This window comes from Leptonychotes weddellii, chromosome 4, assembly GCF_054177405.1.
Source record: "Leptonychotes weddellii isolate Sample4059 chromosome 4, ASM5417740v2, whole genome shotgun sequence".
Taxonomy (NCBI): Eukaryota; Metazoa; Chordata; class Mammalia; order Carnivora; family Phocidae; genus Leptonychotes; species Leptonychotes weddellii.
The window spans coordinates 164,982,430-164,997,867 of NC_138372.1; the positions used below are offsets into that span (position 1 = coordinate 164,982,430).

General features: G+C 43.3%; 1 protein-coding gene across 3 annotated transcripts in view; it reads left to right on the forward strand.

Moving 5' to 3' along the window:
- The window catches only part of KHDRBS3 (KH RNA binding domain containing, signal transduction associated 3), a 103,285-nt gene that overhangs the window by 34,857 nt on the left and 52,990 nt on the right, over positions 1-15,438 (forward strand). For 2 of the 3 annotated variants that reach the window (XR_014144452.1, XM_081816582.1), the window contains exon 4: positions 900-1,095. The exons of the other annotated variant lie outside the window; for it this stretch is intronic. Coding sequence is in view for 1 of the 2 variants with exons in the window: in XM_081816582.1 (XP_081672708.1) it covers positions 900-1,095 (196 nt within the window). In the remaining variant the exon portion in view is untranslated. The remainder of the gene's footprint in view (positions 1-899; positions 1,096-15,438) is intronic. 3 annotated transcript variants of the gene reach the window in all.

Below are 15,438 nucleotides of genomic sequence, written 5' to 3' on the forward strand. Positions count from 1 at the left end.
GCTTTTGGTTTTGTTAATTTTCTCTGTTAAGTTTTTAGCTATGTATTTGCTATCCCAATCAAACTAAAGAAGGAGATAGGAGATATGTAGGCAGCCACATTATCTGTGACAGTTCTCCTTATTTGGGGGACGTTGTCTGTGGGAGGTGGATCAGGCCAAATCTTTATTCTGTGGTGTAGCCTCATTTTTCTGTCTTCATTTCTTCATAGGCCTTGCACGTTTTTTCAAGATTTTGCTTATGTTGAGCTATTCTTTATACAGTTTCCTTCTTCCTTCCTCTCTGACTTGAAATCTCATATTTTATGTTAGAGATCCATAAATATGTTGAGTTCTACTTCAGAAAATACCTGTGTTTATTTAACTTAAGAATGGTATTTTAAATTACTATGTGTTCAGTACATTATTTGGGAAGGTACGTTTTATTTTCTCTTTCACGGAACTCTGATGTATACTTTGGTCTTTGCTGGCGGTGTGTTCTCAGTTTGAAGATCTCTCTAGCCTCAGTTTCCTTGTCCATAGACAAGCAGAATATAGCCCACTTCATAGTGTAGGCATGAAGGTTGGATGTGACCCTGGCCTGGCATCACAGAGAAATCCTCAGTAGATGCAGCCTTCCCACATGTCAAAGCTTCCTACTCTGTATCTTAGCCAGAAATTGAGTCTTGGGGTTTCTTTGATGTTACAATATTTATCACTGCTGGATAAGCTGCTTAAATGACTTAACTTCCTTTTGGTATGTAGTTGTTTCTCATTTGCTTTAGTTTTCACTTTGCATATGGTTTCCTTATTTCTTTTTACAGTAATATGGAACGTTGATTTTCCTGAGGTATAAATGCATGTGAACCATGGAATGGTAGAGAATATGGTGACTATTGCTAACTTGCCCCTCTTGCTTGCAGGGGAAGGGGAGGAGTCACAGCCCGGCCAGTTGGAGTTGGTGTACCACGAGGGACGCCAGCTTCCAGGGGAGTCCTTTCCGCCCGAGGGCCAGTGAGTCGGGGAAGAGGACTTCTCACTCCCAGAGCAAGAGGAGTTCCCCCAACTGGGTACAGACCTCCGCCACCACCCCCAACACAAGAGACCTATGGAGATTATGTAAGTTAAGGGGTCACACGACCACTATGCTGATCTAATTGAGCCAGTCCACACATAGCATTGGATGTTATAACCCACCCTTACTTGCTGTAGTTTTCGGATATTCTACCTTAGTTCAGCAAACATTTATTGAGTGCTAAATAAGACATGATACTGGAAGTGTAAAAAATGAGAAAGAAATAGCCTCTTTTGTCAAGTAGCTTACATCTGTGATAGGGAAGGTGAAGTTGGGTGGTGGGGAGGTTCGAGCCCAGGATCAAGGAGACATGTTATCAGACTCTTATAGGTTTTAATGTAACATTCATTCATGTTCCACTCCAGGTTGCCTCTGAGTAATTCAGTCATTTAAAAAAGAATCACCTACGTATATCAAGTTGTTTTTTACCCTGAGGTATTTCCTCTTAAGTGCTGTTGTTGAATATGGATTCTTAGTTGAAATTTTTTTCAGTGAAGAAAAACGAAAGTTCCCAATTTTTTATATTAATGCAAATCAGTCAGTGTTTCCATTTACCATTCAATAATTCTTTGATATGGTTCATAGAGTTACTGAACATAAGAGAAAGAAAATATATCCATGGAAACTGGGTAGAGGGGAAGGGCAGAGGAGTTCTTCAACAAGAATACAAGCCCCCTGGGATTCTTCCTGTGACTTCCAAGTTTAACATAAATAAAGAAAATAAGTGGTGGATAGATGTTTCATGTTAGTGATTGAAAGTCTTAAAGAAACAGTACGTGAACTATTGTCAAAGAGAAGCAGTGACGGGTGATGGGGCTGAAACAAGAACGGATGGGCTTTCATGTCTTATGTCAGGGAGCTCTCTTGCTGGGTGCTGGGTGCCTCTCTGCATAGTGTCTGGAAGGCTGCATTCATTCTCTGGGCCACAGACAACATCTTTAGCTTCATCAGCAGCCACTGGAAAGATGAAAGTCTTTGTCCTGGACGTAGTGAACTTTGTGTCATTCCCTGGGTATGCTGTGTCCTCTCAGACTTCCAGACCTTTGTTCGTGCTGCTCTCTCAGCTTGGAATCTCATACTTCCCATTTGTCCTTGTACACCGAGGTCAGCTATCCCTAGGGAAAGTCAGAGGTGGTAGGAGCTGCTGTATCGAGCATTACTGCTGAGTCACATGTCTCTCTCCCACCTACACTGGGACTTCTGGAGAGGCCAAGATGGTTAGCTTCTGTCTCTCTGTGACTGGCGGGGAATGGGTCCTGAGAACTCAGTGAATTTAACAAATCAGTCCCACAATACTTTCACCATTTTGCTATTCAGCTGGGGAAGGATGTGACCTCTATCTCTTCTCCTTGTTTTTCTCACAGTTTGACATGTTCCTATGTCCTAATATTCCTACCAAACGGACAATAATAATCGTGCCTCAAGCTCTTCCACAAATGTGGAGTCTCTTGAACATAACAGACAGTGTCTGTGGTTTTCCACCTGGGCTTATGTGGAGTTCTCTCAGGTTTGGATTAATGTAGGTCTGGTTAGATGGCGTTGCCGTAACCATCAGGCAGAGGGTGTGGAAAACCTGGATCCTCGGCTCCACTGCACCATGAGTATGGTATGAGTCAAGCAAAGTGCTTGTCCGGCTTCACAGTCACATTTCAGAAAGAGCTGTTGCCTTCTCTCCATACATTAATTCACCTTTCCACTCAGATGGATTGAATTCCCACTGTGTGAACAAGACACACGTGTCCTCTGTCTCTAGGTGTACACTCTAGTGAATCTAGAATGAAATTAGATGAATACAAATAAACATTTCTTGAAAGGTTCAGGTCCAGGGGAGAAAAGGCATTAAAACAATTGATTTGAAAAGTATTCTGTTGAGTTAATTTACTCCCCTTTCCACTGACTACCATGGATAATGCGACAGTGGCCATGTGGAAGAGTACGTGTGTCCTTTCAGGAGCAGACAGGGTTCGAGGGCTTCAAGGACAAAGGGAGCCTTCACACTCACCTGGTGCTCCTCCAGGCACTAAAACGGTCACTACGGCCAGAGTTGAGGCATGGCAGCCTCTTCCTGCCACACCAGAGTAGCCTTCAAGTAACCAACGGCCATGTTTGCCGTCCTCGTTTGAATTTATCTGGAGTGCAGCATTGGTAATTTTGTCATACAGCTCTTGCACATGTGACTGCTTTCTGAGTGTGCTCTGTGCGGTAGAGGTGGACCCACACACACAAAGGAAGGATGGCTGACTCTTGAACAACACGGGTTCCAACTGCATGGGCCCGCCCATATGTGGATTTTTCTGATAATAACTGTATAGTACTATAAATGTATTTTGTGTTCCTTATGATTTTCTTAACATTTTTGCTCTGGGTTACTTTATTATAAGAGTACAGTATGTAATACATACAACATACGAAACATGGGTTAATCCAACTATTTATGTTACTGGTAAGGCTTCTGGTCAGCAACAGCCTATTTACTGGTAGTTAGGTTTTTGGGGTAGTCAAATGTTACACGCAGATTTTCACCTGCACGGGAATCAGTGTTCCTAACCCTGCATTGTTCAAGGGTCAACTGCACTGTCGTGAGTACACCCTCTTCCCCAAGTTGAATTACTGTCATGAAGAGTTTGGATTCTGTGCTCTACCTTTCCCTCTTGATTTGTATCTGTTACTCCTGGAAACACTTATGGAAGTTAATAGCCAAGAAGAAGGATTTTCCCCATTTCGCCTAGCATTTTGCAAGCCTTCTACACTGTTACAGTGAAAGCTTCAGTAGCTGAACACTGTACGTAGCAAACAATGTTGGGAGCTGGTGTGAGGTGGAGACACAGTCCCCTCACCTCTGCAGCTCGCCTCAGTAGCTCTGCCTCTCAGGTGTGCTCTTTTGACCTCTTCTTTGTTTCCTGACCCAACTTGAATTTATTTTTTTACTTCTAGCCCTTCTAAACATAGCTTTGCTGTGTCTGGCATATTCCCAGACATTGGCCATTGGTCCTAACTGTTTGAAATCCTGAAGATTATTCACACAACATGCTTAGCTTTGGAGCATGGGAAGGAGAAAACACCCAAACTTAAAAGAAAATTAAAAAATGTGTTTGTAGAACTTTAGAAGAGGTGGGTATACTAAATGGTATCCAACTTAGGAAGCCTGAGATCCTATAACCCCCCAAAATAGTTACTCATTCATGTGGCAAGTGAGAAAGTTGAAGTTGATCTTTAAAATAATTATCCCGGGGCGCCTGGGTGGCTCAGTCGTTAAGTGTCTGCCTTCGGCTCAGGTCATGATCCCGGGGTCCTGGGATTGAGCCCCGCATTGGGATCCCTGCTCGGCGGGAAGCCTGCTTCTCCCTCTCCCACTCCCCCTGCTTGTGTTCCCTCTCTCGCTGTGTCTCTCTCTGTCAAATAAATAAATAAAAAATCTTTGAAAAAAAAAAATAATTATCCCATTGAACTGGAATGATCATAAAGTAGCTTCTAAACTCCTTGAGAGTATGGGTCCCTCACTTGACATTCACTTTTATATTCCCAGTGCCTAGTATAATATCTGGTACATAGGAGGTCTTTAATAAATGTTTGCTGAATGAGTGAATGAATGAATGACTGTTCTCAAGACTGAGTTTTAAGGGATGCCTGGGTGGCCTTGGTTAAGCGTCTGCCTTTGGCTCAGGTCATGGTCCCAGGGTCCTGGGATTGAGTCCTGCATTAGTCTTGCTCAGCCGGGAGCCTGCTTCTCCCTCTGCCTACCACTCCCCCTGCTTGTGCTCTCTCTCTCTCTCTGACAAATAAATGAAATAAAATAAAAAGACTGAGTTTTTAAAAAAAATTTACATGTGTGGAGAACCCACCCAGATGCCTTTTGTGTGGTTTTCATTTTTAGTCATTTAGCAATTTATATATAACTTCATTATTAGCATATAGCTGTATAGTGCAATCATTAGTATACATCTGTTTCAGCAGATTATAAACTTCTAGGGAAAAACACTGTGTCTCTAGCCCGTAGCATAGTGTCTGGCACGTTATATCCACTTAGTAAATCTTTACTGGATTGGGGACCCGATAAGTTTTCCTAATGAAGGTTACCATTGATCTTTTCTAAGTCATTACTGTAACCATCTGGTGGGAAGCAGTGTGACAGTTGGCATTTGAAAAAACACGTTGCCTTAGTTATCCTTGTCTTCTGGTGCTCAAAGGGCAGTTACAGGTTACAAAGAGATAAGACTAATTCTGTGTAGCTCCTGAAAGTAGTAGAGTAACATAAACCTCATCTCAGTATAAGAATGAACTTTCCAGAACGATGTAATATTTAATGAGAAACTACTCTCTACAAGGCACTTTCATATATGTTATGTCATGTTCTTCTCAGAGCCATTCAGTGAGATGTTATGAGCCTGTTGTACAAATGAGAATTTAAGGTTGGGGAAGTTAAGTGTCTTGCCTAAAGTCACATAGCTGATAAAGAAGGAGCAGATGCGGAGTTCAGTGTTCAGGGCGTATGTTCTATCTCGAACAGTCAGTGCTTTATTAAAAACTGTGCTCTAGTAGCTGAGATTATAGGCTCTTCTCCTCTTTGGAGAAAAACGCAGCAGGTACCTTATCTTGCGTCCTCTGGACTGTGGGCAGGGTGACAGGAGATTGTGTTAGATGACCCCTGTTGCCTGACCATGTAATTAGCTGCTCGTGTTAAGCTACCTTAAGTAGATAAATGGAAATTGAGAAAAATTAGGAAAAACAAGATGGGGTTAGGATTTTTTAAAATAATAAATGACAATATTGTATTTATTAGCAAAAAGAGAAAGAGCTTTTTCTTTAAGAGTTTCAGAGCATCTGTAACTCTTAAAAAAGACTTGTCATTTCTTTGGAACTCAGAAATGTGATTTTTAAAGATCCACCTTGAAATGCATTCATAGTATAAATGTTTTATTTCTATGAACTTGTTTGGTTCTATCTAACCACTTCAGTTTGCTTTTCATTTTAAGTTCCATTTAACATTTATTATCTGAGGACATTATTTCCAGAATAAAAGACAAAAATCGTATCAGTTGCTTATTTAAACAAAAAAGGGGGTAACATCCTATACCTTCAGATCCTGCCACAGCTGCTGCTTTTTTGAGAAAGTACACATTTCAGTCCTTAAAATACTCCGCATTCTTCAGAGTATGTGCACGAGCACGAGGGGATTCCAGCATAGTGTAAGCCTCAAAAGCTCAGTGAGTGGTGTGCGTTACAGTTGTTGGTATGCAGTTACAGTATGCCCGTTATAAGAATATGTTTGATTAGCCCCGGTGAGAAAGCCTGATAATTTGAAGGTATTTCCTTGTCAAAATGTGCCTATTGAAATTGGACTGATTTTTCTCAAGGTGTGTGTGTGTGAAGATATTTGATCATTTCTAATGTCACCTGAGCCAACTGTTCTTCATCACACTCACTGTCACAAAATACTCCCTGAGCATGTGTCCTTGAGAAGAACATCTGTCAGCAAATAAATCTGTTGGTCTGTGAGGAGATGAGTGTTAGGAAAGGGCAGGTGACACACAGTGGCCGTGTGCAAGGAACAGACTCACTGTCGGGGAGACCAGATCCTCCCGTCAGTGAATGCTTGTCTTTTAAGAATAACTCTAGGGAAACAAGACAGTTCACATGATTAACTTTTTTTTTCCAGGAGAGAAGAAAACAGATAATGGTTATGTTTTCAACCATTTGGGAATAAATTGGGACCTTCTGCTCCACTTCTAACTTAGTAAAATTAGACATAATTACTGTAACTTCTCATCTCTTTTTTGAGAACAAGAAGTACCTCTTCCCCAAAATAACATTGATTCATTACTTATGTCCAAATAATTAAATAACTGAGTAATTAGCATAACCCGGAATACATTCAATGAAAGCACTTTAACAATGCAAAATGTTGGTGTAATTACACAGAAAGACATGTTTGATGCTTCCTGGCAGAGCCCAATTTACATATGAATTTCTAAAATGAAACCATTTCTGATAAATCACTTTAGGCTCCGCATGCAGAGAAAACACACAATCAAAATAGATGCATGTTCTCCAAGCACTCAGTATCTTTTATTGTCTCTGAAAAATGTTAGCCATTTCCATGATTTCACCTAACACTACATGTTCCTAACTACTAGGTCTAAGTCTCTAACTCCCACCTCTCCCTTGCGTGCCCTCCGGTATCCACTTCCTGCGTCCTTCTGTCCCTGAGTGCCCCAGAGCACTGTCAAAGCTGTGGTCTGGGCCAGCCCCTCGGGCTCACAGAGACTGGTGAGTGTGGACGGCACCGCCGTATCCCCAGGCTGCAAGGGCTCACCTGCACCTCTTCTCATTCCCCGTAATCAGGGAGCAAACCAAGTCTTTTCACGTCTTTTCATGTCTGCGTAGCTATTGGGTCTCCAGCTCCTCACATCACCCTAGCTTTAGTTAAGGTGCTTGCCCTCCTCGGGAGACACCCCTCCCTCGCAGCATCCAGCTCACATGCTGTGACCATGTCCTCCCGGAGCACCTGCACTTCTCCCAGTCTGCACCTGTCTGTAATGCTTGTCCCCATGTCTCACCTGTCACCAGCTTTCCATCTGTGTTCACGCTTCTGTTCCTACCACCCAACACACAGTAGTCTTTCAGTAAATACTGGTTGTTTAGATGGGCGGATGGATGGGTGTGCAGATAGACATGTGGATGATTGCTGTCACCTACTTAGTCACACCCTTGCTCATAGCCTTGTCCTCGCTCTGGGTCCTTCCCTTCAGTAACGTATTATTCACACTACTTCTAGAGCCCTTTCTAGTGTCTAAGTCTGAGAGTGCTGCTGCCTCCCCAGCACCAGAATAGAAGAACTAGTTTAGAATTCTAGAAGGATAAATTTGAGATTTTTCTGAGTGACATCTGAAGGCCTTCTTGAGTATCCTGTCTGACTGTTTAGCCTTCTAGCCTTCTGCCATCCCCACATGATCATATTACATTCTGTTGACCTGTTCTAGTTCCTTAAACACAACAGGGACCTGAACGCCATGTCGCCTTGCATGTGTAATCGGTTGTCTTGGAATGCCCTTCTTGTTTTGTCCATGCCAGCTCTTTTTCCCTCTTCCCGCTTCCCTCTCCCTCTTCCCCCTTCCCTCTCCCATCTTCCTTTCTTTTCTCTTCTCTTCTCCTCTTCTCCCCTCTTCTCCTCTCTTCTCCCCTCTTCTCCTCTCCTCTCCCCTCCCCTTCTCTTCTCTTCTCATTTGCCCAGAGCCTGTCACAGGGCCTGACAGTTTAGAGATCATACATAAACATATGGAGGGTGGCCTTTATTACTGCCAACTAATTGTGTCATTCCATGTGTCATGTGCACTGTTAAATATACTTAGTGAAGTAAAATTAAATATCTGGCACGAATTTTAGTAACATAACATGGCTCATTTAGTGAACTAATAAATGTGAAAGACAATACAATTTAATAAAGAGAATGTTATTCTGAGAGGTGAAATTACCTGGTTTCTTATCTCCCTTCTTATCAGTATCACCATTGTTTCTTACACAAATTGTTTAACTCTTTTGGGCTTTGGTTTCTGTGACTACAAAGTGCCCATCATGGTACTTCACCCGAGGAACCAGAAGGTTAGGCCAGACACTGTCCTAACTTTTTTCCAACTTGAAAATTCTATAATTGATTGCTTTTTGAAGTTGGTTCTCACTATCACCATAGAGATGTTTTTACTAGTAAGGAACTGTATTTTCATCAGATAGAAATCTTGGTACTGAGAAGAAAGTCACAGAATAAACAAAGCAAACTAAATTTTAATGAGAGTAATAAGCTAAAAGTGAAAGTGAGTGAGTGGCTCTGCGTCTCTTGAATTCTAGAACAGAAGTTCTGAAAAATGTTTTAAAAATGAGACTTCTTTTCAAATGCATGTTCACAAGGTGTACAATCTCAAATCATCTTAGAAACTTTAATCATATTCTTTTCTAACTCATTTAATTATGTCTGTGTCATCCATCTGTTTCTTCATGGGAAGTACGTGCCAGTCAGGGATGTCCCCGGTAGCGTCCGGGTCATTGTTGTAAGCTTTTGAGGCTGAGTTGAGGGGTTGTGGTCCCCTTTCAACATAAGTATGTCAGGGCCTTTTAGAAGTCCAACTTTGTCAGAATGTGGAAGCCCTGCAGGTACTTGATAGGCTCTGATGATCCCACTGCGATGCCTCACCCTCGTGGGCGGTAGTGCCTACTTGCAGAGGCTCCGCACATCCTGGAGTCTGTGCTCTGCGCCGGCTGCATGTTTTCAGATGCGGAGATGGGGCTCTCGAGACTGTCTTAGTGCAGCTCCTGAGGGCTGTTTCCTCACAGGACAGCTGCCATTTGTTAACTTAATCCAGGTTTAAAAAGTCAGAGTTTTGAATGAGAGCAGCAGTATAAACCGTGGGTTTAGGGAACAGGGTTCTGCCTGTTCTCCAGCATCATGGCTCATTGACGCTGCAGAAGATGAAACTTGCTTTAAGGTCCACCCTGCTCCTGCCATACTCGATGTCCTCCTCTGAAACATGGCCGTACGGGGACTGCCATTGACTCCTTTGCCAGAAGAGTAAACTCTTGCAAATTTTTGGTGACTGGAAACATCCGCAAAGGCCTTTAGGGAAAACCAAATATAGTTTTTAAATGTACGTGTAATTCTGTTAATGTAGATCTTGTTTTGAAGACTCAGTGAAGCCGTCGTTGTCTTTTTTTGTGTGAGCTCACCTGAAGTTTTGATTACATGACTAGTTTGGGGACTTTAGTTACAGAAGAGGGTTGTACCGGTGGCAAATTTTCCCAGTGCAGTGACTACTGGCATAGTTTTTTGACAGTTAACTAATCTCTAAATTGTTTCAATTATCTTGTTTTCCATAGTGAGAAATTTAATTAAAACAGAGTACAGATTGTGACAAGGTTATTTATGAAAATGCGTTTTAAATGTGAATTGAAAAGCCTAGGGACACCTTTTTATTTTAGATTAAAAGATGAAGGTTCTGTAATTTTTTACATCCATTTTACCAGAAGCAAGAGTTAAGAGCCACATGCAATTTACTTGAAATGTCTATCAGGACCTTCCTAAGTCGATCTCTTTCCTAAATTGTTGAAAGGTTGACCTATTTTGGAAAGGTAAAGCTTTAAGAAATGATTTCAGATTTTAAGTTTATGTATTTAGAGGTGGTTTTTTCTTCTCTGAACAAAACAACCAGAAAAGCGTTTTAAGAGCATGGAGGACTCTGGAATGACAGTGTCTCTAGGGCAGGGAGAACACATTTAGCCTCTGTAATGAGGCTTGACCATTGAAGTGAGCGAGCAAGCAGTGGTGGTTGTCTGAGCTACCGTGATGGAGGTGTCAGGTCCCTCAGGTGAATTAGGGCTGAGGCAGGGAGGGGACTTGAGAACCATTGGAATAGTCCTCTATCATAATGGATCCCCTACAAGAACCTGCCATCTTAGTTTTATGATTTTCCTCACGCATTAACCAGCATTCATCGAACTCACTCCTTGCCATCAGGCAGATCAGGATCTAGGAGGAAACGCTGTTATCATCCCCACTTTGAATCCTCCCATAGTCCCCTGTCTGTTTCAGTTGGTTGTTCTCTGTTGGATCCATGTGTATACATCCTACTTAAGATACTTCTTAGAACAATGTGATCTACTCCCTTTATTTGTATAATTATTTCCCTTACATTTTAAGTTATTGATGATAGGTGCTGTGCCTTCTTATCCACAGGGTCTAGCATGTAGTAAGTAATATTTGATTTGTTGATACAGGGAAAAAAAAAAAAATCACACCCAGACTATTTCAGGAGGACCGACGGAGGAAGACTATCTGCTTGATGGAATGTGGAAAGACTTCTAGAGGAGACAGCAAACCAAACAGGGAAGGGTGCTGGCAGCATTCAGGGAGGAAACGCTGGGAAGCTGTCCGTGAGGACTCTACATGCTGTTCACAGGCAGAGACCTGCGGGGGGTGTTGGTGGGTTTGAGGGCAGCCAGCAGAAGTGTGGCGGTACTCTCTCACTGCTGAGGTTTATTACCATCTTTATCTTTATGCTTTTGCTTTTATCCAGTTTGTTAGCAGAGTGTAAGGTACATAACAGGACACGGAACCTTGAAAGATATTCCAGGGCTAAAGCAGTTTAAAATAAAACCACATTGTCAGGTGGGATAACACATGCGGAAGGCCCACTGGCCATCCAGATGTGTCATCGGAGTGCAGCATTATCCCAAGGAGTTGATTACAATATAGGGTCTGATCCTCTGTTTTATGGGGATGAGCAATATACTTACCACCATAGTTACAAGCAAAGGCAGGAGTTAAACTGACTAGATTCAAATCTTTCCTGTGTCTTTAATTGCTGTGTAATTTTGGGTGAATTGCTTATCTGCTCTATGCCTCAGTCCCTGATTCTTAAATGGAAATATTAGTACTTACTTAACACATAGTGTTATGAAGATTAGACAAATTAACATATGGAGAGTATTTAGGGGCACTGGGTGGCTCAGTTGTTTAAACAGCTGGCTCTTGGTTTCCGCTCAGGTCATGATCTCCTGGTTGTGGGATGGAGCCTGGATAGAGCCCCCCCTACTCCCAGTTGGGCTCCATGCTCAGTGGGGAGTCTGCTTGAGGATTCTTTCTCCCTCTGCCCCTCTCCCTGCTCATGCTTGCTCTCTCTCTCTCTCTCTCTCTGTCAAATAAATAAATCCTTTAAAAAAAGGAAGTATTTAAAATAGTGCCTGGCACATAAAAAGTGGTATATAAGTAATTTTATTTTTGGCTCAGAAATCTAATTCTTCAGGGGTCACCTGGGGGGCTCAGTCATTAAGCGTCTGCCTTCGGCTCAGGTCATGATCCCAGGGTCCTGGGATCGAGCCCCGCGTCGGGCTCCCTGCTCGGCGGGAAGCCTGGTTCTCCCTCTCCCACTCCCCCTGCTTGTGTTCCCTCTCTCGCTGTGTCTCTCTCCGTCAAACAAATAAATGAAATCTTAAAAAAAAAAAAAAATCTAATTCTTCAGTGTACCAAGTAGCTCTGTCTTTCATGGCAGACCATTGCTAACTATACCCCAGACATTAATACAGTGGTCCTTCTTGAACTGTGGAGGATATGTTCCAAGACCCCTGGGGCATGCCTGAAACAGCAGGTAGTAGTCAACAATACGGTCACTGTTTTTTCCTATGCATACATACCCATGATAGAGTCTAATGCATGAATGAGGCACACTAAGAGATTAACAGTAATAATAAAATAAAACAGTTATTGCAATATACTATAATAAAAGCTATGTGAATGTTGTCTCTCAAAATATCTTACTGTGCTGTTCAGCCTTCTTCTTGGGAGGATGTGAGGCGGTGAAAGGCCCACGTGACCAGATGGAGCGAGGGTGATGACGCAGGCATGTGACGTAGGGGGAGGCTACTGTTGACCTTCTGACGAGGGGTCACAAGGAGGACCATCTGCTTCTGGTCGGCGGTGGGCTGTAGGAAACTATAACCACAGAAAATGAAATCTTGGATAAGTGGGGATTACTGTATATGATAATATTCAGTGCTGTTCACACCCATGAAAATAGTTAAAATCAAAAAAGATCATTTCCAGTTTTAACTGGAATGGGGTGCAATAGGAATTCTCCTCTGCTGCTGTAGAAACGTAGACTGATGTAAGTGCTTCGGAAAAATATTTGACACCCCCTGTTAAAGCTGAACACATGCTTCCCTAAGACCCAGTGATACTATTCCTGGGTACTACTCAACAGAGGTGCATACAAGGATGCACCACAAGACTTGTGCAAGAGCTGAGTAGGCAAAAACTAGATAGAATGGGAGAGAGAGAGCATGAGAGGGGGGAGGGTCAGAGGGAGAAGCTGACTCCCTGCTGAGCAGGGAGCCCGATGCGGAACTCGATCCCGGGACTCCAGAATCATGACCTGAGCCAAAGGCAGTCGCCCAACCAACTGAGCCACCCAGGCGCCCAAGTAGGCAAAAACTAGAAAGAAGCAAAATCTCTATCAAAACAAGTCACAGTGTGATGATACGGACCAGTATTTTCAGGCAGCAAAAAAGGAACCAGCTGTTGAAGCTACATACGACAAGGCGGGCGGATCTCACAAGCACTCTGCTGGGTGAGAGAAAGCTGGTACGGAGTAGGAGTCACCTTGATTCCGTTGATATGAAGCTCCAACGCAAGCTGAGCTCACTTGATGGTACTGAAAGTCAGGACAGTGGTTACTGCTGGGGGGAGGTAGTAACTGAGGACAGGTGCCAGGGCTGCCTCTGGGGCTGCAGGGGTGGGGTTTGGTGTTCCGGTTCTTGATCTGAGCGCTGGTTACACAGCTGTGCTTACTCGGTGAGCATTCACTGAGCCATGCACTTAGGGTTTGTACCTCTTTATGCCCTTTTTTATACTTGGACAAAGGGGTTTAAAATATGACCAATTTGTGTCTGAAGAATGCTGTACCTGACAGACCCAATACTCTTGTTCATCACACAGCAGTACGTCTTCCTGCAAGTGCATCTGCCCTTAGACCAGGTGATAATCTGAAGGTTTCTCAATCTGAAAGCTAAGCAAGGAGCAGTCTTAGTGCTAACAGTACAAAACTCTGAACCTCTGAGGCTTCTATTTTCCTTGTAGAGAAACCTCTGCACTGTGCAGTAGGTGTGCGTTTTTGTGGGCCGGGAGGCCCTTCTTCCTGGTGACACTAGAGTCCCTTGGCGCCTCACTCCTGGCCAGCTGTCCATTCACACAGGGGCTGTCTTCACACTGGGAAGAGTGAGTGAATGAATCCACATCTGTTGGTCATTCATTATTGATCCACTCATTCAGAAAGGATTTACCGAATGCTTCCTCCTGCCGGGCCCTGGAGCCATGGTAGCCCAAAAGGCAGGGGAAGCCCCTGTTCTCAGGGATACCCCATTCACGAGAGTCTGCTCCAGACCTTCTTGCTGAGAGCCACTGGGAAAGGTGAAACGAAAACACCAAACAAAACATCTTTGAAGGTGTAAGAGCTAGTAAAGTACAAGCAAAATAAATACTGGCCAGCACCTTGAAGAGAACGAGAGCCAAAAAGGTGAGTTCAGCATTTCTGAGCGATTTTTCCCTTGGGGCAGCCTTTCTCAGCTGGGCTTCCTCATCTGAATCATGGAATATAGCAAATGATGCTGTGAAAGTACTATCTAGACGCATAGGAGAGAAGTGAATTCACTTTGTACACAGTGGGCGTGGGGCATTGGGCTTCGTTCTATGGTAGAACCCTGTTTGAGAACCCCTGGGAGGGCTTCTGCCGGTTCCTGAAGAGGTAGCTGAGAGGGCAGTTGAGCTTTAAAGAAATCTGGAGTTTGGAAAGATTAAAAAAAAAATTTTTTAAAGTTGGCGTTTAAGGCCCCCCAGGTTTGGGTGCAGAGGGTTGGTAACCCCATAGGGTTTGCACTGGAGCTCAGAAAAGCACTCACAGGGCGCCTGGGTGGCTCAGTTGGTTGAGCGACTGCCTTCGGCTCAGGTCATGATCCTGGAGTCCCAGGATCGAGTCCCGCATCGGGCTCCCTGCTCGGCAGGGAGCCTGCTTCTCCCTCTGACCCTCCCCCCTCTCATGTGCTCTCTGTCTCTAATAAATAAATAAAATCTTTAAAAAAAAAAAAAGAAAAGCACTCACACAGGAAGGCTATCTGGTAGTCCCAGTCCCTTGTGGGCTCAGGCTAAGCTGGAATTGCTAATTCTCCTATCCTCCCACCCAAAGCAAATATAAATTCTCTCTGGAGAAATATGTAGTGTAGACTTTCAAATTTTTTCTGTAATTTTATTTATAAATACAAGTTGAAGCCACCATAATAAAAAAGAAAAAAATAGAAATAGATTCAGATAGTAGATACAAACTTTAAAATAACTGTTCTTTATCATCAAGGAATTAAAAGGTGAGATTGATGGTTTAAGCAGAGAACTGGAAAATATAGAAATACAGAAAGCAGATATTCTAGAACTGTAAAATACAAAAGAGAACTAAGTAAATGGTTTCCAGCAGATTAGATGCAGATGAAGGAAGAAACAGTGTCGAGGAAGTCAAGTCAAATGAAGCAGAAAGATAAATCCCGGACAACATAGAAACTCTCATGAGGCACAGAAGCTTCTGGTGGTCACCTCCTTCACATCAAGCCCTACAGGCCCCGGAGGACCTGGCTCCTGTCCTCCCTCTGGCTCACTCCACCTGGCTGTCTGTACCTCAGGACCTTTGTGCTTGCTGTTCATTCTGCCTGAAATCCCTCCCGCCCCCTTAAATCTGCATAAGCAGCTCCTCAGTCCCTTCACATTTGTATGTAGAGTCCTTGCTTAAGGCTCCTCTGGCTGCCTCCCCCACCTCTTACTGTGTCCACATACTATCTTTGGGATGCTTGGTTTTGTCTGTCTG